This window comes from Limulus polyphemus, unplaced genomic scaffold, assembly GCF_000517525.1.
Source record: "Limulus polyphemus unplaced genomic scaffold, Limulus_polyphemus-2.1.2 Scaffold652, whole genome shotgun sequence".
In the NCBI taxonomy this organism is placed as follows: domain Eukaryota; kingdom Metazoa; phylum Arthropoda; class Merostomata; order Xiphosura; family Limulidae; genus Limulus; species Limulus polyphemus.
In genome coordinates this window covers 238,643-262,352 of record NW_013666262.1, presented here as the reverse complement: position 1 = coordinate 262,352, position 23,710 = coordinate 238,643, and the positions used below count along the sequence as shown (strand labels likewise).

The 23,710-nt window shown below is 33.9% G+C and overlaps 1 protein-coding gene across 1 annotated transcript in view; it reads left to right on the top strand.

Moving 5' to 3' along the window:
* The window catches only part of LOC106459720 (cytoplasmic FMR1-interacting protein-like), a 252,512-nt gene that overhangs the window by 17,437 nt on the left and 211,365 nt on the right, over positions 1 to 23,710 (top strand). The window contains exons 3-4 of the mRNA XM_022386248.1: positions 3,214 to 3,318; positions 3,690 to 3,893. Of these exons, the coding sequence (XP_022241956.1) occupies positions 3,214 to 3,318; positions 3,690 to 3,893 (309 nt within the window). The remainder of the gene's footprint in view (positions 1 to 3,213; positions 3,319 to 3,689; positions 3,894 to 23,710) is intronic.

Sequence of the window (23,710 nt, the reverse complement as noted above, 5' to 3'; positions counted from 1 at the left end):
TGAACACAAATTAGTTAGCATAAATCAGTTAAATGACGAAAAATTAGGTGTCTATTTACTTGTGACCACTCAGTTTACATACAAATAGTGTTTTATCTCGCAGTCAAATTTTATGTCCATTGTTATATTTCAATTCAGATTGATCAGAATTTAAGTTAATTCCGTAATATGTTTTATACCAAATCTTTACTGAGAGCAATTAATATTCTTAAGTTCAAATTGAAAAAGTTGTAAATGGAATATCCAAAGGACACATTGATCCATTGTAGCTAAAGTAGGAATATTCAATTTACAGTGCTTTCAGAGGTGAGTGTAAAGCAGCAGACTGAAAGTTTGAAGAAACTCTGGCAGATTTTTACTATTTTTAAAAGATTTTCCAAAGTTTTGTAAGCACTGAAGGCTAGAGAACATCAGTGTTATGGAAAGGTGCCTGTCCTTGCTACCTCATCTCAAAATATATGTAGGTGCACAGAAAAAGCCACCAAAATTAAAGTCATATGTCAGTATTTGTAAAAATGTTTATTCCCATCTCTTTGCCCCTAAAACAGTTTTTTTCTCTCAGATGATAGAGAAATTGAACCTTTTCTCAAAGAATTCCAGAATGATAAACTGATGTTGTCTTTTATGATTGCATACATATCTCTCTGGTCTTGTCAGGGGATTGTTAGAAATATTTGTCACTCCAGAAAGACTGGAAAACATAACTGGACCATAAGATGCTGCAAATATGAATTTGGCAGACAAAAAAAGATTTTAAAGGAACATTCTGCATTGTTTTTGGTTTTGTTACAAAGAAAGTCCTTAATGATTTAAAGAGGGCTTCAAAAATTAATAGTAAAGACTTGCTAGGCTTTAGACTTGAATGCATACGGTTCCTCAAGGCTGTTGAGAAAATTATCCAGAAATCCTCCTTAACTTATAGCTTGGTAAGGAACATGAGCTGCTTGGAATTGGAAGTGAGGTTAAATGCATCATTTAATGCTATTATGTTTTCATTTTATCGAAAAAATTTTGGTAAATACACGTAGTATAGAAGAAAGGGACTGTGACATTATTCTTAGGCAGTACAAATAGTTTCTCATGATGTTGCCTGATTTAAGAGTTTGTATGTCTCAGAGAGAGCAAGATGAACTAGATACTTTATATTTCTATCTCCTATCAGACAAGAAACAATTCCAGATGCTTTAGAGAATTTGCAAAACTCTCCTTTCCTTATCGCATAGACATGCAGTGTTGAAAGGGGCTTTTCTGTAAATAAATAAGCTATTCCAGAAAAGCTTATCCATTAATGCTAGGAGAGTCATCATTGACCACATGATGGGGGTGTCATGAATATAAACATTACTATGGAAATGCTTAGTTTTGTTGGATTAACTAGACAGAGTTATATAATGTGCTTAGAAAAGAAGTTCAGGAAGCAGAAGCCACACAAAGGTGACAAGAGATAGGTTGAAGAAACTAAATTGTAACTGGAATATCTCAAATATAAAAAGATCAACAGTAGCTAATTCCCTAAGGAAGGCTGAAAGAGAGAAGAAAGAATTTTTGAAGGCTCTCTGTAAAAATTGAACAGAAACTGTCAAACAAGAAATGCTGAAATACTAACAGTAACTTTTTTATTTTCAAATAATTCCGTTACATTTGAACATTGCTAGATTAGTAATAAAAATATTACTACCTTTTCACTATATAAAACATTATTTACCAATATTTGTATAGTATTTACATTTGAAAATGTGTACATCCAAGTGCAGCTTCTTGTGTAATCTGCATGGAATGATCCTTGAGTTTCTAAAAATGGTCATGGAAAAGTAATGAAATTTTATTTCTGCATAAGTGCTGGAACTCTGTTTTACTTTTTTTCAATATAGTATTAAAGAAACCTTTTTTATGATTTATTAACATAAATTTCTAATCAAAGTGAGCTACCCACATAGATTAGAACTAAATATATATATATATATATATATACTTAATAATAATTGTAGCTAATTAACTATAATGTTGAAACTATATTAATCATAATAATTAGAATGCATTGTTTCATTAGTTGGATACCCTCACTGTTTATGATACTTTTGGCCATAAATCCAATAATATCTCCTGGAACAATTTGGCGTATGTGTGTATATATATATATATATATAAAATATCTGTATGTGAAAAAGTTTATATATAGGACAAACTGAAAGAAATTTAAAATTTGGAATGAATGAACATGTCAAAAACAATAATATTACTATTTCACCTTTAGCAGAACATGTTAGTGAAACTAAACACATAATTCAATGGGAAAAAACTGTTACTTTAACACAACCTGGAAATTTAATTAGTATGAATATACATGAATCTATTGAGATAATTAAATAAAAAAGGTAAATTTAAATTATTGAATAAGGATGATGGACCTATTGGAAATGTTATTAGTAGATGGTGTGAAATTCTTTGATATGTAAATTGGTGATCTGATAATGGTATAAATAAGTATAATTTTTTTGCAAAACATTATACTCCTGAGGATGACACAGTGATATATATTGAAATGTAGAGCGTATGAGAGTGTTTTCCAGTCTCATTGGGTTCTTTTACTGTTTTACCCTATACAGTAATTTATATGTATCTTATTGTAATTTTGAGACTGGGAACAGTCTCATTTTTAGAATTGTGTAAAAAAGTAAACATTATTTTTTTTTAAATTGTGAGTTTTTTGAATCTCCCTTATGTTTGAATGGGAATGACCAGTCATGTGGGTATTGCTAGTTATTCTGGGTAAGTGACCTTACTGATCCATGGGATTTAGTCATTCTGGAACATCATATTGAGTGATTTCGTCAGCTTAGAAGTAAGTCTTGAGGTAGTATAGCCAGCCTGATTAACTTGCAGCTCCAGTAAAAGGTAACTGTATGTCGTACTTGAGATAAAATACACACATTGTTGATATGTGTTGTGTTGAATAAAGATTTTTTTTATTAAATATCTCTCTTTATGCTTTGTCCATTTATTTCATAGCACAGACTCAATTAGTTTTAGCAGAACTCGGTATGACTTCATAGTATATCATGCTAAACCATCAGTTACATGGCAGACTTACTTAATTTACTCTTTCAGCAAATTAGTGTAACTGAAAATACAACAATATTATGAGTTTTTGTGCATGTCATTAAGAATATTGTGTATAAGTCAGTTCATTAGCTTTGTTTTTTATTTATTTAGGTAATGGGGTTTGGATTGTTTTTGATGGATGGGGAAGTATGTAACATTAATAAGTTGGATCAGAAGAAACGTATCAATTTGGCCAAGATTGACAAGATATTTAAGGTAAAAATCACTTTTTTAAATTTTATAATGTGAATGTTGGATATGCATTAATAGTCAAGGAAGGAATATGCACACTTATATTTTACTTCTTTTGTATATTTTGCAGATATTGATATTCCTACTTCTGATAGATCTAACATTTTTTGTTGCATTAACATTAATATGTTAAAAAATGATTAACATTGGGGAAGCAACTTAAGACATACAGAAAACATGCAGAAAGTAGAGTGAAAGAAATTCTGATTAAAATGATGTGATTTTCTGTAGTTTTGAAAGAAAGTTTTACAGTGCAGTATAAAAAACATGTAAAGTATTTCTACAATGTTTTGATTCTTTATCCTTAAAAATGCTAAACACTTTCATGATTATAGCAATTAGAGATGGTTCCACTATTTGGAGACATGCAAGTGGCCCCTTTTAACTACATCAAACGCAGTCAACACTATGAAGCATCCCGCTGGCCTCAAGCCAGTTCTGCTTCTCCAAGTCCTCAGTCTGACCTACTTCAGTATCTACCATCTATCAGGGATGAATATGTTCATTATATTAGTGAATTGGCTCGACATAGCAATGAGGTAGGGTTTTATACTCAAAGTTAGCCAGTAGTAGTTAGTATTATTTGAAATGTATAGTATGGATATAAAGATTTATGATAATGCACTTTGTTATTTGTATTTGTTGGCAAAGAAGACAAAATAATAAAGCACAGCTAGGTTGGCTTATGACCAAGTATTAATTATTTATGTACTATAATTATAATCATGCTGTTTTGAGAACCAGAAGTTTCACATAAAATTATTTCATGTGTATTTTAACCTTTTTTGAACATTAAAAAAATGATTTATATTGCTAAAAGTAAAAAAAAGATAATAAATCTAATGCAATGTAATAATTTAACAATCAGTTTATAGTCATTTAGAATATTTTTCAAAAGATCTTTTATATCTTGAGAGAATAATTATTTAGACTTCGTCAGTAATAATTTTAAGATCTTTCTTAAATGATAGTGTTTAAGCAAAATACCAAGAAGCTTTATTTCTTTAGTTTTTTTTTACCACAAGTGTATATAAAATGCTGGGAAAAAATATCTCAACTCAAGATGGCTTTCCTCTTATTTTATTTCAAAACATTTTTTCCACTATTTATCTTGTTAAGGTGGTAATGCATAAATCTCTCTTTCATAATTTAATGAAACTTTAATTTTAAAGTTTTTGAATTAAACTTGTGGTAGTTTAGTTGTATGTAAAGTTAGTTGGGTTGTAAAGTTTTAAAAATTTTAGAATTAATAACAATCACCATCAGCTATCAATGTTTTTGGTAGTTTGCAAACTTGGTTATTTTCCCCGTTCCATTTGTTTCATTTAAGCTGTTTTTCAGTAATTTCTCTTTGTTTTCTGATCTCTACTTTCTTGTAAGTCTGAAAGCTTGGGTATCACATCTACCATTAGCAGTGTTGCCTGTATAATGTACTGACTCGACATATATTAGAATTAATATTACTATTATTCCGAACGTACTTTGAGTATCATCATGAAAATTGGCAATCCTTTAGTAAATGTGAAAAGTATGTTGTATACAAAAAATCAGATTTTTTAAATAAAGTTTGTGTGAAATGTGAATTTCATAATAGAGATAACTTGTACTTATTTTCCTTTTAAAGTTTTATATTTTATTTGCATAATCTCTAGAACCTCCTAAATGAACATCAAAGTTTTTTCAGTAACATTGTGTATTTTATCTGTAGTTTTTGTGCACAAATAACGTACTTAATTCCAAGGTCATTAGAGATATCAAGAATAATCAAACAGTGGTTGAAAAACATGAAATAAATTGAGTAACAAAGTTCTTTGCCATGTATGGAGTAATACTTCCTCCCAGAAAAATAGATCAATAAAACACAATCCACTTTGAAAAACATGAAACATGTTGTATCATTTTATTTTCTTTTACCTCAGTATAGACAGGTGATAAGAATAACACATATTCAGTAGATAAATTTATCATTATGTAGTAATGTCTTCATGAGTAAAGCAGATAGGAATTTTTGCCCATCCCAACTGACCTGTGATTCTTACATTCTGGGTCTTTCTGCTTTTCAAAATAGGGAAGTCCAAACAATCAATGCATCATCTCCAGTGGGTCGTTCCTCCGGACCTCCAATGTATCCCCCCTCTTTCTTCAAGTTGAGCATAGGGGTCCTTGCCACTTCTGGATCCCAGTCGCTGGAGTGGTAGACCATGGAGGCTTCCTCATGAGTGGGTTTTGTATAATAACACTATCTCATAGCCATATGTACTCACTCTGTGAGAAGAGGGCTATTGTCATTATGTTGCATATTATACACACAATATAGCATGAAATATATTATGCAAGGTGCTTCCACTGGATGTTTTCTGCCCGGATGGACCACACTTGACATAATCTTTTGTATGCCAAGGGGCTTCCCCCAAATGTTTTTCCTGGAAGGACCTCACTTGGCTATTTTAATATAAATCCAAGGTGCTTCCCCTGGATGTTTTGCCCAGGTGGACTGCACTTGTTGATTTTACAAACTTATGCAAGGCGTTTCCATGTTGTTTTTGTCCTTGGACCACACTTGGTATAATACGTTGTATCCCAAGGTGCTTCCCCAGGATATTTTCTGCATGGGCGGACTGTACTTGGCCTATTGATATACGGTTCTCTGGCCCTAGCCATGTATTCTGTTCTTTTCCACCCTACATGTCTTATCTTATTTACTGGGTAAAAAGCATACCTGTTCCAGAAGTAGTGCTATACCCTACAGGTGTGCATTGTATTTTAATTGTGGTACACCTGCTTTTTGTTATAGGAGTCACTCTGTGTTTGATTATTTGTTTTTATGCCTTCACCAGCCTCTCCACCTTTCCAGTGTGGAATTTTAGCTATGGGATTGCAGAGGTAGTACCGATTCAGAAGTTAACATTTTCTAACACTGAAAATATATTTCCCATAGGTACTTACCTCTACTTTCCCATATTCCACTCTTCCTCCTCACTTAATTGCCAGTGTTTTTGGGTTTGTATATGCCAATTCATGAAAGTGAGGATTGTGCCGCAAGAATAGAGGGAGCTACCTGCGTTAGTATAGAGGGTGCAATGGGATTGGTGGAAGGTGGTCACATGATCAGCACATGTTGCTGCAATGATGCAAAAAATATAGGGGTATAAAAGATTGGTGTGATTTTAAAATGTTTACCAATGCCTAGAGGGCAAATGGAGGTCGAAATAGCTATGGGTGAGAGAGGTAAGTATCTATTGGAAATACATTTTCGGTGTTAGAAAATGTTAACATTTGTTTAACTGATAGTTTTGCTATCAGTTCTCAACAAGTACATATATATATGTTGTATACACATTTCATTATACAGTAGAATTTGTTGTCCCATACTAGCTATCCAGTACTATTGCAATAGGCAAAATCTGCAACAACAAGCGTTTCGACAAATATAACCTGACTTTGGATGATCTGTTGTCAGCCAATCAACAGTCAGCTTCACAGTTTAGGTGCATTTATTTTGTGGTTCACATTACAGAATAATTTTTACATGAAGAAATTTTTGTTTTGTTTTTTAAAAGCATTGTAACAGCTTATTTTACCAAACATACCACTAGACCAATACTAGGATTTTACAATATTCTTACATGCTTGACTTTGATGTTTAAGGTGTTCTTGTCAAAACAGACATTGATCAGGAGTTTTTCATCCACATTAGAAACTCCTGAACCTACTTCAGTTATTAGTACCATGTTAGATGAAATAATTGAAAATGTCACAATGAAAACAAAAAACACAGGTAAGTGCCAAGTTTAAGATCACCGCGTGAAGAATTGACCCTCAAAATAAACTTGTTTCTCTTTTTTTTTTATCATGAAATTTAAAACAGACCAGTGAATTCTGGCTTTATTATAGTGTTGAGCAAGTCTGGTGCGTATACACACAGAAGGGAGTAGCAGCTTGAAAGTATCATTACAAATCAGTTAGAAAAGCAACTCTACATTATGTCTGGAAGAATGTAATATTAACTATATAATAGTATAAGCTGTAATTATTGGTCTAACCCATGAAACTTTAGAGCAGTAATAGCTTGCTAGCATTATAAAAAAGAATCTGTCATTACAAGTTATATTTTGAAATGTCAAGAAATAAGCTTATTCTCATGACACACTTATCAACTTGGTAACTTTTTTCAAGTGATGGTATAGTCATTCATAGTATATATATAAAGGTTCAATTAAACGATACCCATGGCTAGTAATTGTTACAAAAGCAGATGGACTCGTATCCATTTTCTGTCACCAGTGTAAAGTTATTGTAAAAATAAATGTGTGGGTACTACTGGATCTCTTAGTATTCAATTTTGGCAATTAAAAGTCACAATAACAGCAGTGACCATTTAGATTCTGTAAGAATTGAATGTAAAAAAAAAACTGAAAGTGTGGAGTACAATGATAGTAATGATATAATTGATGATGAAGGTTGTGACCCTGAGTATAAAATGAGCAAGTGAGATAAATTAGTATTTTGAACAATTTATTTTTGTGAAAAATCATAGCTTCTAAGTGAAACCGTAAATAAATGACTAGATTTTCACTCCCTGAATGGTTGTAAAACTGAAATGAAAAATTAAAGTTGGACCTCAGTTAATGAAATGCAGATCATATCAAACTATTTATGCAATGAAGTTGTGAAATATTTCCAAAGACACGATTTTTATGATGTCATGATAGATGAGTGGGTGTTCTAGAACTTGAAAAAAAAGCTAGTCATTTGTGCAAAATATGTACATGAAGGCAGTGTTGAGACATCCCACCTAGGGAGTGTAAAACTTGATGATGGTAAAGCCCATACAATTACCTAACATTTGACGGATACCCTTGATAAATTAGGAGTAGACATGAAAATCAATTTTAAACTTATCTACAGATGGAACTGCTACTATGGTATGTCACAGAGCTGGTGTAAACTGTACTACTGTAGTAGTAGTAGTAGTGTAAATAGTGTGGAGATTACAATCATGCTACATAATCATGTCAAATTTTGATAAATGGGTAGAAAGAGGAGAGTGTCTCAAATTAAAAGGCAGTGAACTATGAGAGTTTGTTAACCAACATCAAGGACTAGAGAGAGAAGAGCGGCAACAGAAACGAGGAGTAGGAGAGACAGAGAAGAGAGGAAGAAAGACTGAAAGGAGAAAAAAGAAAATAAGAGAAAGGAAAAACTGGAAATGGAGAGAGAGAGAGAATAAAAGCAAAAATTGAGAAAGAAGAAAATAAGAGAGAGAGGAGAGACTAGAAATAGGGAGAATAAGAGCACAAATTGAGATTGCAAAGCTCACCCAACAAAAGGAAGAAGGACCCAAGAATGACAATGGAGTCAGAGCCAACTGACCCAAGTTGCCCAGATTTGATGAACAGAAAGATGACATAGATGCTTTCCTGGAGAGATATGAAAGATTGGTTCAAAGTCAGAACTGGCACAAAGGCAACTGAGCAGTCTGTCTCAGCCCATTTCTCACAGGAAAAGGCCTACAAGTATATGCAGGCATGATGTCAGAAGATGGCATGAATTGTGACAAATTACATATGGCTTTACTGAAACGATATAAACTTACTGAAGAAAGTTTTCTTTGGAAGTTCAGAGAAGTCAGACCTGAAACTGGAGAAATTGTATTTCAGTTTGTGGCACGTCTACGGCAATACTTCACCAAATGGACTGACATGGCCAAGTGTGAAAATAGTTTTGAGGGACTGGCAGACTTATTAGTATGAGAACAGTTCATGATCAAATGTTCAACAGACATGACACTATTCCTAAAGGAGAGAGCACCAAAAGTTGTAGAGGAGATGATCAAGCTGGTAGAACAGTATATGGAAGCCCATGGAAGGAGTATAACTTGCAAGTTCAAAAATATACAGTCAAACTCAAAACCAGTGATGGCTGACCAGGAGCTGGAGTCTACTAACAGTGGCAGGAGGTTGAAGGACAGAAATCTCAACATAAAGCAGCTGAAGCTATTTACAAAGATAGTGCTGGTAAGAAAAAAGAAAAGAGTGACTGTCACAATGGATGCTGCTGCCAGAAGAAACAGAATCAAGACAACTTGTCAGATTCAGCACAAGAAGGAAGTGCCATTTCCATGATTGATCAGTGCACGACTAATGGTTGGCTCAAATTAGCAAATGGATCAACAGTGCCAATAGTGATTGGAGCATGTTACAAATATCAAGAGGTGCCAACAAATCATAATATGCCAATATATGAAGGCTATGTCGGAGACAAGAAAGTGAAGGTTCTATGAGACACTGGGTGCAGTAGTGCATCAGTGAGAACCAGTCTATTATCCGATGATCAGATGACAGGCAAGGTAACCCTGTATGTGCTAATTGATGGGACAGTGAGAAAGTTTCCCATAGCAAAAATAAAGGTGGATACTCCATATTATGTAGGAGACCTTGAAGCCATGTGTATCAAGGAACCAATATATGACTTGGTGATAGGAAACATACCAAGTAGTAAACATTTGAAGGAAGTGCAGAAGAAAGACTCTTCACCACAGAAACTTTGGGACTCTGCCCGAGAGGAAGTCAAGCACAAAACAAAGAGGAAAGAGACTTACAAAAAAAGAGTACCAGAAAGGAGTATTGAACCAGACATATCAAAGCAGTTTTACTGGGGAAGCCAAACTCAAAGACAGTTAGAAACACTTCTATAACAAGAAGGTTAAGGGTTGACGTTTCAAGGTCAGACAGATGGTTTTAGTTCTGCTACCTACAGACAACAATAAACTCACCTGGTACTCGAAAGGACCATACACAGTACAGGAAGTGGTAAGCAGAATGCACTATAAAGTGAAAGTTGATGGAACAACCATGGTCTACCTTGCCAATCTGTTGAAGATGTACTTCGAGAGGGAAGAAGACTTAACAGGTGCAGCTATTGATGTACAGATAGACATGGCAGGTGTGGCTGTCATAGAAGCAGAATCTAAGGACAATGACTTAGTTATAGAAGATAAAGACCTACTAGACCTAATATTATTGGGTGGAAATGTTGCATACAAGGATGTCAACATAAATGAAGAACTGACTGGTAAGAAGAAGAAAGAGGAACAAGATCTACTGTGTCAGTATACAGATAGAATAGGAGAGACAAACCTCATGCAACACAAGGTCAAGATGAAGATAAGGGAACCTATCAAATTGAAGCCCTATTGGAGATCCTACACCATTGGAGACAGACAAAGGAACTGTAAATGTTGGTGTAGACCAGCGTTTCCCAAACTATATTCCGAGGAACACTGGTATTCTGTCCGAGATTGATAGGTGCTTCATGAGAAAATCATGATTTTAAATTTTAATAAAATATTTAACACTTTTTGTATGATCATAACTTATTATTAAATATTTTCCTATATATTAGAATTATATAATATCAATTTTACATTGAAGAAGAATTATAGAAAATGCCATATCTTTTCTACATAATATCTTAGTGGAGAGGTTTGTACCTCAAACATATTATAAGCATAAAAATGTAAAAATTCATTAATATGTAATTTGATTAAATAAATAAGTGAATAATACACAAATCTAGAGAACACTGCATGTGCAACATACCCTCTACACCCATATTTCACGTGTCTAGTGTTTCGTAAGCTTTTTCTCAGCTGAAAAGTGTTCCATGGCCAAAAAAGTTTAGGAAATACTTTTGTAGACTATATGAGATGACTTAGTATTGAGCTGAAAACAGGTTTTGTATATAGTGAAAAAACTTGACGATAATGTAAGTGAGCCATACTCGGACAGTTGGCCATAGTAATAGAGGAAAATAGGCTGGTTTGTCAACTGAAATTCTAAAGCAATTGAATTGGCCTAAGTGGATTTTTGACAAGAAGAAGAGAACTGTATAGTGTTTAAGATACAACTAATACATGTAGCAGAAAAATAGTTCAGCTTGTCAAATGAGTTCTAAAGCAATTGAATAGGCCTAAGTAGAGTTTTGATAGGAAGAATAGAACTGTATACTGTTTAAGATACAACTATGATCTACAGAATGTAAAGAATTTTGTATATACCTTAAACTTGTTTCTAATATATATACATTATTTTGAAAACAAGTGGAGTGCGTGGTGTTTGTTTATTGTCTAATTTATTGCCAACAAGTCACGGACACCTACTGTAGAAGAATCCTTAGCTCAACTCACCCATATATATATACTTACTATATACACAAACTAAAGAGTATGTTTCCTGACACTGTTGTCCAACAAAGATTTAACATTTTTTGTTGAAGGTTTTAGTGGGGTATATGTTTACGAGCGTGGAGCTGTAAAGAAGTCGTTGATTTTACCCTGATAATCTTGTTTTTCTAGTACAACAGTTGTGTTACCTTTGTTTGCTTTTGTGATTATTAAACTATCATTTTTAATTTTAGATTTTATTGGCTTTATTGGCTTGGACTCCTGATCTCGGAAGAAGTTTGAACTATTTTAGACCATGTATTCTTTCGTACAGAGTCAGATTCAACATTAAGTGATAGCTCTATATCTATTGCAAGATTTTTCAGTCTTTTACACTTTACCTGGTTTTGGGACAATATTTTAAACCTCTACTCAGTTTTTGTGAACTTGGACTTCAAAAGGTTTAATATCTTAGGATGGATTTTTAAATGGTAATATTCTACTAGATTTGAACTATTTTCATGTCTAGTCAGATTATTCAGTTTTCTTTTCTGCTTCTTTGTCCAATAGATCAAATTCCACTGGGTGAAGGTGGAAGCACAGTTCACTATGAATTATTTTGAGGTGTGCACTTACAGTGTTAGGAACAGTGATCTCTTATTTTAGCCAGGTCTTCTTTGCTGATTCAGGGCTTTCTTGACTGAACATGGAATGATCTTGTTCTTCAGTAAAATGTAATTCGCACTTGTTATTGAATCAAACATGTTGAGTTGCTAAGCACTCTTTTGTTTTCAGTCTTTTGTATAAGACAGTCAATCTTACTGTACTAGCTTGTTTTATATAATTGATACTTTTAAACAGTTGGTACTTGGTGAAACTCCATTATTACAAAATTGAGGAAGAACAAATTAGATTTATCTTTACTTTGGTTTGGGTATAACATGATTTATTGCATTTAGTTACTGAAACATAGTTTTATTAATTTCTAAACATGTTGAAAATTAATGTATTCTTTCCTCTGTTTTAATTTTTTGCATTCAATAACTGTTTTAAGATGTCGTTATTCAGATATCCATTCAGTGAAACATTGAATAAGTAAAAAAGTTTATTTTAAGTCATTAATAGTAGTGATCGACAAGGATTCCAAATAACTCAAGCTCCGAAGAACCACCCTATCAAATTCGTAAGTGATACACTGATCATTCGAAGTATTGATTATGATATAACCTAAAAAGTAAACAAATATGAATTTTAAAATGAAGTAGGGCTCCTGCTACAAAAAGTAATGAAACAAGAATTAAAACCACAATCACAAATTTATAAAATTTAATCCTTACTTTGGAAGCATTACACACTTATCTGTAGGCCAATGTAAGGATTAAAATTTTAAATTTGTGATTGTGGTTCTAATTTTTTAAAGTTATAGCTATCAGGGATATGGCGATAGTGAAAGTTTATAGATGTTGTCTCCATTCTATGGACATATAAAAACTGAAGAAATAAATAGAAAAATTGTAATCGAAGTAGGGATTGTTAGTTTTTCATAGAATTGCTATAAGAAGTATCCAAAACAAAATAAATGCTATAATAAAAAGTACACAAACAAGTAAAGTGATACTAGTTTAATAGATTTTAAAATGATTTTCAATCCCTTTTGTTGGCATTGTAATCCATATAGCTAAATGAAGCAGTCTGAATTTCTCCTGTTGTCTCAGAGGCTGAGCATGCAGGAGATCAGGGGTAGACTGGTGAGAATTTGGACTCGATTTTGCTGACACCTTTCTTTGTTCAGACAGCTAATCACAAGCATAGGATAGACATCTTGCCTCCTTTTGCAACTCGTACATCAAGTTTGTAATGTCTTGCAGATTTTTCCTGTAACATATGACTCTTCTCCTTCTTTGTTGTGGGAAAGTTATTTGGATGGTTACTTGGTCTTTCCACCTTCACCAGACATTACTGTGCATGTTAGGAGATCTTCTGCACAGAGAGGCTGTAGAGTGTGTCAACTCCTGTCTCAAGGGTTTTTATTCCTGTCTTTTTGTAGTACCAAAGAAGACAGGTGATTGGCAACCTGTCTCATCTCAATCCCTCCTTTCAGCCCCTTTAGTTTATGATGAGGTCTTATCTTTCCCTTTCTTTGCACTTTTCACTCCAGTCTGTGGATGACAAAATCCTATGTCGCCAATGCCTATCTTCATATTCCAATTCTGAAGTCTTCATGTTATCTCCATTTTGTGCATGAGAGACATGTTTTTCAGTTTCACACTACCATTTGGCCTTGCATGTGCCCAATACATCTTTTGCTGGATAGTCAGATCTATTTATTGTCATATTCACTCATTTGGAATTCACACTCACCATTATATGGAAAACTGGCTTCTTCTCGCTCCTTCCTGCCATTTGGCAGAACTTCACACGTGAACTCTTTTATCCAAAGCTGCGAAAGCCGGTTTTCTCATCAAAATGCAGAGGTATATTTTTACTCACACACAGTGCCTCATCCATTTAGGTTTTTTTTTTTCAAACCAATCTCAGCTGAGCCCAACCTTCTCTTCTACATCTTCAGTCTATAGAACAGACCATTTTTCTAAAACAGTTGTCTCCTTCTCCACCGGCCTGTGTGGTTCTATCTCTTTTGGAGGATGTCAGCATCCTTGGAATCACTCATTCAGTTAGGTTAGGCCCACATGCATTCCTTTCAGTGGTCATTATGGGACCAATTGAATATTTACACAGATGTGCTGGATTGTCCAGTGACTTTATCAGCTTCCAGCCTGCTTGATTTTGGCTGGTGGTTGGACAGGGGCAACATGGCATTAGGTGTCCCTTTTCTGCCCCCACGTCCAGAGATGCATCTTTTGATGAATGCTTCTCTCCAGGAATGGGGCACTTGAATTGGGGATATGGAATTCTGAGCTTAGAGCTTCTAGCAGTTCAACATGCTATGTTTCGGGGTCTCGCATTGTTGCAAGGGAAGGTGGTAATGCTTCACTTGGACCCAGTGGTCTCGTACATTTCCAAGTAAGGGGGCATTCCCTACAGGTCTCTTTGTTTTCATACATTGGATTTTTTCTTTTGGGCCCACAATCATCAGATTGTTCTCCTTGCTTGTCATGTTCCAGGTGTAGTGGCCAGTCAGTTATCTCTTCCCAACAGAGTTCATCCCATGGAATGGATGCTTCATCCACAAGTTTTTTTTTGTTGGATCTTCTCTTGTTTCAGGATGCCTCAAATCGATGCTTTCACCATATACTGGAATACCCAGCTCCCATCCTTCTGTTTTCCTGTACCTCACCTTTTCACTTTAGCCATAGATGTTCTCAGCCCTGATTGGACGGGCCTTCATCTTTACACATTACCTCTGATTCATCTGTTATACAAAGTTCTTGCACTGATTTGTTCCTTGTCCTGTCAAATTCTTCTGGTGGTGGCACATTGGCTGACTCAGACTTCGTTTCCACTCCCTCAGTATCTTCAGGAGTGACAACCTCTTCCGCTTCTTATCTGGCCATCTCTCTTACATCAGCCTCAGTCGAACATTTGTCATCCGGCGATCACCATTCTCTGACTCCATGCCTAGTTTTTATGCAGTCTGTTGCATGATATCATGGATTGGCATCACGGGTGGCATCTTTATTAATGCATTCCATTCAGTATTCTTCTTTGGAACTTTATTAACATAAATGGTTTACTTATAGCTGATGGTCTCTCAGACATGGTTTTAATCCTTCTTGTTGTACTGTGCTGCATATTTCTCAATTTCTGACATGGTTATTTGACAAAGGTTTGGCACTTTTGTCCATTTCTCCATATCAGCTACTTTTCATTTTGCTAGGAGTCATAAATATTTTGAGTCCCCAGTTTTGTTCCTTCTTCTGAATTCTTTTTTGGTTATTCATTCTTGACATATTTTCCAGGTTCCTAATTGTGATATCACAGTAGTCCTCCATGCCTTATCTCATCCACCCTTTGAACCTTTTGCATCATGCTTCTTTTATCACCTTTCTCTTAAGACTTATCTTCTTATGTTTTTGGCTAGCAGACATCAATTTTCAGATGTGTTTGGGATTCATGTTCACAGGACTCTTTACAATTTCACTTATGTTTGTAGTATCCAGATAGGTCTTTTCTACCTAAAACTTCAGCAGCTAGAGAAGGCGATAAGGCTTTCTCTCCTGTTCATCTTCTTTCCATTCCTCATTTTTATGTCCATTTAGATCCAGATCGTCTTTTATGCCCAATTTGGGCTTTCCATTATTATGTTATGAGCACCGAAGAGTTTCGTGGTTCATGTCACCGTTTGTTTCTCCATTGGGATCCTCCAGTGTCATGTGACTTATCCTCTGTCACTTTGACTGGTTGGGTTCATCAGTAGATTTTTATTGCTTAATCTGGGCTTTCATTGGAAGAGTGGAGACTTCTTTGGGTTTCATGTCATCAAGTTCGTCATATTTCGATGTCCCTGGAGGCATGGTTGAGTTGCCCACTGGAGGAGATTGTACAGGCTGAAATGTGGACCACACCTAATACATTTATATCTCATTATTTACATGATTTAGCAGTTGCCTCCTCAGATGGTTTTTGGCTACCTTCTTAGGCTATTATCCATGACCAGGCTAGATTGTGAGAGAGGTGAGTGACTTCATTTCTTTTGTGTTTATTTCTATTCTTTTTCAGGTACCCTCTCATAATTTTCATTTGGACCTCACTCGTGGTAGGTGTTGCCTGGTCAGGTATGCTTCTTTCCAAATCTGCACTAGCTACCAGTAAACTGATTTTAAAAAAAAAATCTTCCTGGTAGCAACGAGCTCTGTTCCATAAGACCACCTTGTTGTTTTCTGGGTGCTAGACAGTTATATACACTATTGGACTGCCACTCATGGATTATCATGAATAAATTATAAGGGGATTTTGCCCATCCTTACTGACCCCTGGATTAAATAAATTGGAGTTGGTTTGCTTTTCAAAATAGGGAAAATGGTCCATCTATTCCACTGTCTCCCCAACATTGTTCCTTGAGACTACCCAATGTGCATTATCCTCATTTCTTCTAGTTCTTACCATTCCCATTTTCTACTCGCTGGAGTGGTGGACAAAGGTCTATTCCTGCTGAGTGATGCTTGAACTCATTATTCCACTCAAGGAGAAGAGGGCGAAGCTGGCTGCCCTTCTACCAATAACCCTAGATGGTTTAGTTGAACGTGGCCCTTCTTTTTGGTCATCATCATCATCATTTCGGTGATCATGGAAGAGGGTCCTAGATTCCTTGTAATTCTGCAAGTGAACCATCAATTCCTGTGCCATTCTTGGGATTTAGTTTGTTCCACACACATACACCTCGTAATTCCAGGGGCAAAAGGTGTTGCCTTGCCTCTAAGGTTGGGGAGTTAGATCTCTGTTTTTTCAAGTTGAGTGAGACAAGAAAGGTCTCATAACTCTGAGTTCTGTTTGTTGCATTTTGTGCTTCTTCTGGTTAACCCTATTGCCTCGGGTACCCTTTACTGTGCATGACACAAAGTTTTAGTGTTTTACATTCAAAATTTTATTAAACTACTTTTTGTTTATGCTATACCAATTAAAATAGAATAAAATCTTAGCTAATAATCCATATTTTTATAGTATACAAGTTTTAAGTTCTTAATTCTACAAGGAAATATTTAAAAAAAATCCTGAATTTCCACAAATGTGACCCACATGACACATTTTGTCTTAGCATGTCATCATCTCTATTTTATCCATCACCTCTTGGAAAATGTACGAAATTAAACGTAAAATACTCTCTATAAAATTGTTATTAGTCAAACAAACCATAATTTTTATAGCCTTGAATTTTGTTTGGTTACAGGGCTATCGAATAGAAAATCAGACCCCTCTTGCCACACCCACCTGTCACATCCTCTCTTTCACAATTCGTTGATAGTTCTCTTATATGTTTCATTATATATTACCTATAACCAATAGAAAGTCAAGGTTTTCATCTATCAAATGACTTATTGTATAGCGTTGTATTATGTACAGAATATTATCAATTTCACTCACAGTTGATGACTAGCTTGGATGAATTTGTAATGGCTCTTGTCACATAGTTAGAAAGCCAGGAAAATTTTGAGAGGTAAGTGAATTTGTCTACTTTTTGGATGTTATTAGTCTATATTCTTTGGTACATTATTTAATTAAATAAAAATTATTAAGTGCATTACTATCTATAGTATAAAAATTTAGGGTTAACTCTCTTCAAAACCCGACAGCAAGAAAAAAGAAGATTGCGCGAGTACTTTATTTCTTGTTTTTCATATTTATTCTTTATTTATTATTATAAAAGTAACTAAAACCTAAAAATACAGATCTTTTTCAAGTTATTTAAGACTAGATTAGGTAAAATTAAATAATAATAATATAATTAAAATGGTTCATGAGGCATGCTTGTGAGTTGCACATTCTAGAGTGATTTACAACTTGTATTGGCGTGGGTAGTTAGATATGGTTCAAAGGGCAATAGAACAATAAAATTTAATTGTAAGTAGATGTATAATGTTACGAACTTAGAGCTACTTAGGATAAACGAATGTAGTTTCATGTTACAATTTGAAGTCATTCTAGAAAGAAAAAAAAAGGTTAATTTAGGTTTTTTAGATTTTTTTTTTTGTGGTTACGAGGTTGTTCGAATTAACCAATCATATTTTGAGATATGTTAGAGAAAATAGCAGATAAACTATAAAGTTTGAAATGCATTCAGGAGGTTTTAGGGATTACACAAAGGAAATTTGAGATTTTTGAGATGAGGAAAAGTATTTTTAATTTTAATATGAAAATTACTTTGCACACAGACTATTCAAAACAAATATATATTCATGGACAAATCTTTATTTTATTTTATTAAACATACTTCACTAAGAAATACCAAATATATTGAGAGTTATAAGTGTTAAATTTATAAAGACTTTAAACAAGTACAAAAGGTCACTTGATTCAGTCAAATTGACAGATCATGTATTGATAGGGTTAATGTGATGATTTGTCCACTTTTGTGCTGCTTGTCTTCTATTTATAATTCAAGTGGCTCACATGCAACATTCTAAAACTTTCAGGGTGGGATCGTATAATAATAACAAATTAATGAAAATATAACTACACTGAGAGCCTCATGCTCTAGCCACTACACCTTGGATCAAGCTTTTGGTCCACAGCCCTATAATTCTAGCAATGAAACGTGGGGCCTCATCTACCTGTTTGGGGCCTGGACGGATCCTGTGAGTTATGTACAATATTTAAACAAGTGTGTGGGATCTGTAATTGACTGGCTAACTGGATGTGACCAGATGTGTTTGGTATTGCAGGAGTGGGTTAGTTCTGGTATAGTTGTCCCTCAATTCTTATTTATGTCTCGTGATGTTATGGTTTTGCCTCTATGGCCAGTCTGGCCTTTACTGCCCAGATGTTATATCTCATGTTGTATGGATGAAGAGCACACCTGTTCCAGCAGTAGTGTGGGCCCCACTCATGTACTATTACTATATATCATTTTTGCACACCTCTTTTCTACGTAGATACTTTCTATGTAGATTTTTCCTTCACTAGCCCCTCCACCTTGTCAGTGTGGGATCCTAGCTATAGTATGAGAGGAGGTAAATGTGTTTCAAAAGTTAACATTCTCCTATATTGAAAATGTATTTCCAATAATACTTGCATCTTCTCACACTCTCCCGCCCTTCCTCCCCACAATGGCTGCTGTTCAGATCTGTTATTGTGAACAGTCTTGAAAATCTGAATATGAAGTAATAACAGAGAGTTTGTATATGGACCTGGGATAGGGTGTGCATTCATGTAGGTGGAGAGAATCACAAGATTTTACTTGCTATGAGTAATAAATGGGGTATAAGGCCTAGAGTAAGCGAGGTAAGATTCATACCAATGCTTAGATGGGTAGAGAAGAGTAAGTATTCTTGGAAATACATTTTCAGTATAGGAAAATGTTAACATTTATTTATTTTTAAACAATAAATAACAAATATACATAAAAATCAAGAAATTCAGTACTTACCTCTAACCTCTTGTTTTTTTGCTGTCAGTTGCTGCTGAAATATAAGCCTACATTTTTATACTGATGGTAGTAGTACAGTAAATAATTCTTACTTGCTTAAATGATGCACCTTAGAACACAGAATAATAACATGTCAAAGCAAACAATGTCCTATAATGATTATAATTTAACTGGCATTCTAACTATGGCATAAGAGCCTTAAAATAATTTTCTAAGCTTCTTGATCTGAACACCAGAAGAGAAACTTTAATAGTGAGAATGAAATAGACAATACTATGTACTGAAAGAAATGTAATATGTCATTCAATAGATTGAATCTTTGCATTTCTATTGGTTATAAAACATCAGAGAGAATTATTGGTAACTATTTTAGATTATTACTATTTTCTATTATTACATCTAAGTTTCATTTAAGAATAATCAAATAATTGATCAATGAAATCAACAATTAATCAATTATCAAAGTACACCAATCACCTAGGTTTATTCATTAGGTACTTCTTTTCTGTCTTAACATCCTATTTTGGCTGAACATAACTTTTGTTTTTGCTCAGGCTGATCCACAATCTGTTATGTCTAATCAGCCCTTTCATTCATCCCTTGGTGTAGCAGGTCAGCTGCAAAGTGGGCATTTTTGGAGTTTTTAACACAGTTTCACTGGTAATGATCCTGCCAGTTATATTATGGTTAGATTTTATTATTTTACTATGAACTAATTAACCCTCTTGATACAGGTGGGTTGTGGTGCAAATGCCATAACCTTTTTACAGAGTTACATTTAAAATCTAATTAAACTACTTTTCTAAATCTACATCAGTAAGCTTGGCATCAAAAATTAGTTTATAATTCAAAAGAAAATATTTTACTAAGTTCACAGTCTGCACCAGTTTTTTGGTATTACTGTGTTTTTAATATTTATTTAAAACTTTTCTACTCTTTCACAACACTGATCATATCAAGAAGTTCTTAAAATACCTAAACTTTACATGTGAGATGGAAGAAAACAATATCTTAGCTTTTTAGACGTTCAGATTTACAAAATAAACAATCTCTTTGCCACATCTGTTTATGAAAAGAAAACATTTACTGGCTTATACACTCATTTCAACAGTTTCATACCGGACTCCTTCAAACATAACCTTGTTCTAAACCTTCTGAACAGAGTGTATAATATCTGTTCTAACTGCTTCTGTTTTCACTCAGAAATTTCAAAAATTCATAACATATTACAAAGTAATGGTTATCCCTTTAATTTCTTACACATTATCACACAAAAATTTTTAATAAATAAAATGGAACCTATTAAAAAATCATGAACTGTCTCAAAATATCTACTGATCCTTATCTTTCCTCTCATTGACAAACAAAGTTTTAAACTCATATATCAAATTTAAAAAATAATTCAACATATTACCCACAAATTAAGCTACGTTTAGTACTTATGTCAACATTTAGAATTAAAAATATGTTTAAAACAAAAGACATACTACCTGTTCCTATGTGCTTATGGGTAATATATAAATACACTTGTGGTAGCTGTAAAGCTACCTATATTGGTAAAACTACACATCACCTACAAATACGAGCATTTGGGAATTTCAGCAAGAAGTGGATGTAAGCTAAGTAATCCACCCGAGTCTTGTATTCAGTTGCACAGTGAGAATAACAACCACACCATACTTCTAGAAAACTTTTAAGATTCTCGACTCTGGAACCACAGATTACAAACTTGTTATAAAAGAAAGTCTCTCCATTTTCAATGATCACCCATCTCTGAATAATAACATGAACTCCTCCATGTTGTCATTAATGTAATCAATTCTGGCATTCTCAGTGTTTTTATTTGATAATTGTAATTATTTTAAAGATACAGTGTTTATACTTATATTTAAGCCTTTCTCTATAATAGTTTCTCTTAACAATGTTATTTACTAAGCATGTATGCTGCACATTTCATTGTACATTCTATTATATTGTTACTGTATAAATTTGTACTTTCTAAACTTTGAATTGAATATGAAAACTTACTCAATGCTAATGTTGTTTTTGTAGTTCGAATATTATGAACTAAATATTTTTGTTTCAGATATTAATGCTAATGATGGAATTTAAAGAAATTCCAAAATGTCCGTATTAAACATGTTTGTTGGTATTACCTTGTTTTTAATATTTATTATCAAACTTCATTTTCCACCTGATGAATCAGTTGAAAAAAATGGATTTTTGATTTTATTTCATATTTTTCAACTTTTACTATGGATGGTTTTCCTACAATTAGTTTTAGGGTAGAGAAAGTAAAAGTTAAAGTATAAATTTTGCTAATCAAAATTACTGATATTCATTCAAGTGGTGCTGAAGATTATGCAAATGAAATATGGAACTAAAAGATGAAAAGAAATATTTTTATTCTTTAGCAAGAAAATCATTTTTCACTCGGACTGACTTAGTAAAGGCTTTGTAAATTTCAAAACAAATCTTTAGTAAAATTCCTTTATTAAAAAAGTTGATTTTCTGTGTACAGCAGATTTGTAATGTATACTAAAAGCTTGCCAAATTTCTAGAAGATACATTGAGTATATTCAGATTTATAGTATGTATAGTTTTATGGTTATATAGTACTTAGATGGTTGATCAAAATGACCAAGCCCATATACAGAGATTAAACCACTGTCTTAAAATTTCTTAAGTTTTCTATTTTCTCAAACAAAGTCTTCAGCTTACCCAATATCCCCCCTTTAAGTCGTATTTTCTGCATGCACACAAGTTACAGATTTCTCTGCCGGATTGTACGATTTTGGGATCTTGATTTCTACTGTTGTTCAACTATAGGTTTCTGTTTCCACTTTCTCAGGTTATGTTGCTCCTTGATTGATTGCCTAGATATTGTACTGAGCTCTTGGGAGGACTGGGTCACTCCTTTCTTGAATGTGTTTTCCTTTTTGGATTATTGTGCAGTTTTAAGTATTGCTTCATTATTCAGCATGTACTTCTAACTAGAATCTTAAAATTTTTTGCAGTAGTTTTTAAGCTTTTTCAAATGAAAGTCTCCTTGTTGTTCTGTAAGTTTCAATATTGAGGTGCTTATCTTGTTTTCAAGATTCTTTGACCTCCATCTTTAGAGCTTTTGATATTTGTCAGCTTTTGTCATTTCATTTATTTATTTTTTAAATTTCTTCTGGCTTTGGGTCTTTTTTTTTCTGGTGTTTATGCTAGTAATGTTTCTTAAACTCTTTATTAGTGGGATCATCCTTTTTTTGTGTGTGCCCAAGACTTGGTCTCCTTTTTTCTGCAATTCTTCTTGTAATCCACAGTAGTTGCTGTTCTCATTTCATGCATTCCTGTGCTGTGTTGTTCAGATTATATTTTCAATTTGACCATTACCTTTTATTATCATGACACACACATCCTGTGTTGTCTCATTAACGTTATTGCCAATATATTGAGTACCAAATGTACCTTTTGGCTTCATTTTATCTTTGGTGCAAGTTTTTGGTCTTGAATCATTGGGTCTGGCACTTGTCTGTTTCACTTGCTGCTGCTACTGTGGTTCTTACTGAAGACAGTCTGTAGGCTGGTACATAAGATGATTCCCTAGATAGCAGATATATTGTGGTTAATATATTGTTATACACTTTTCTTTAATTTCACTGAGAAGTTCCTATTAATAATTATTGGTGTAAAGTTTTTTTGGTGTACAAAACTTGAAGATAGCTTTTATATGCGGAAACATTTGTAAGTTAGTTCTTGCACAGATCTTAAAATATAATGTTGATAAATAGAAACAAATGATAAATAGAAACGTTGATAAATGATGAAACAAAATTCAAAAGGCTAGGCACTGTTTCGCAAAATGATAACATGGCAAAAATTAAAACAAGTTACAAAAATGCTTATTAGAACTGGTTAAGAAAGGTTCCTTACCATGTGATATTTATGACTGGATTAGGCCCACAGGCTCACAACGTCCCCGCATGTATGGCCCTCCTAAAATGCACAAAAAGGATGTACCACTCTGCCCGATTTTTGTCTATGATTGGCTCTGCACAACATGAATTAGCAAAGTGGCTTTCGGAAGTTTTAGAACAGGTGTTAAGGTACTTTTCGGAAAAGTGACCTTATCCCTGACCCTAAACAATCGTTTTTGTGCT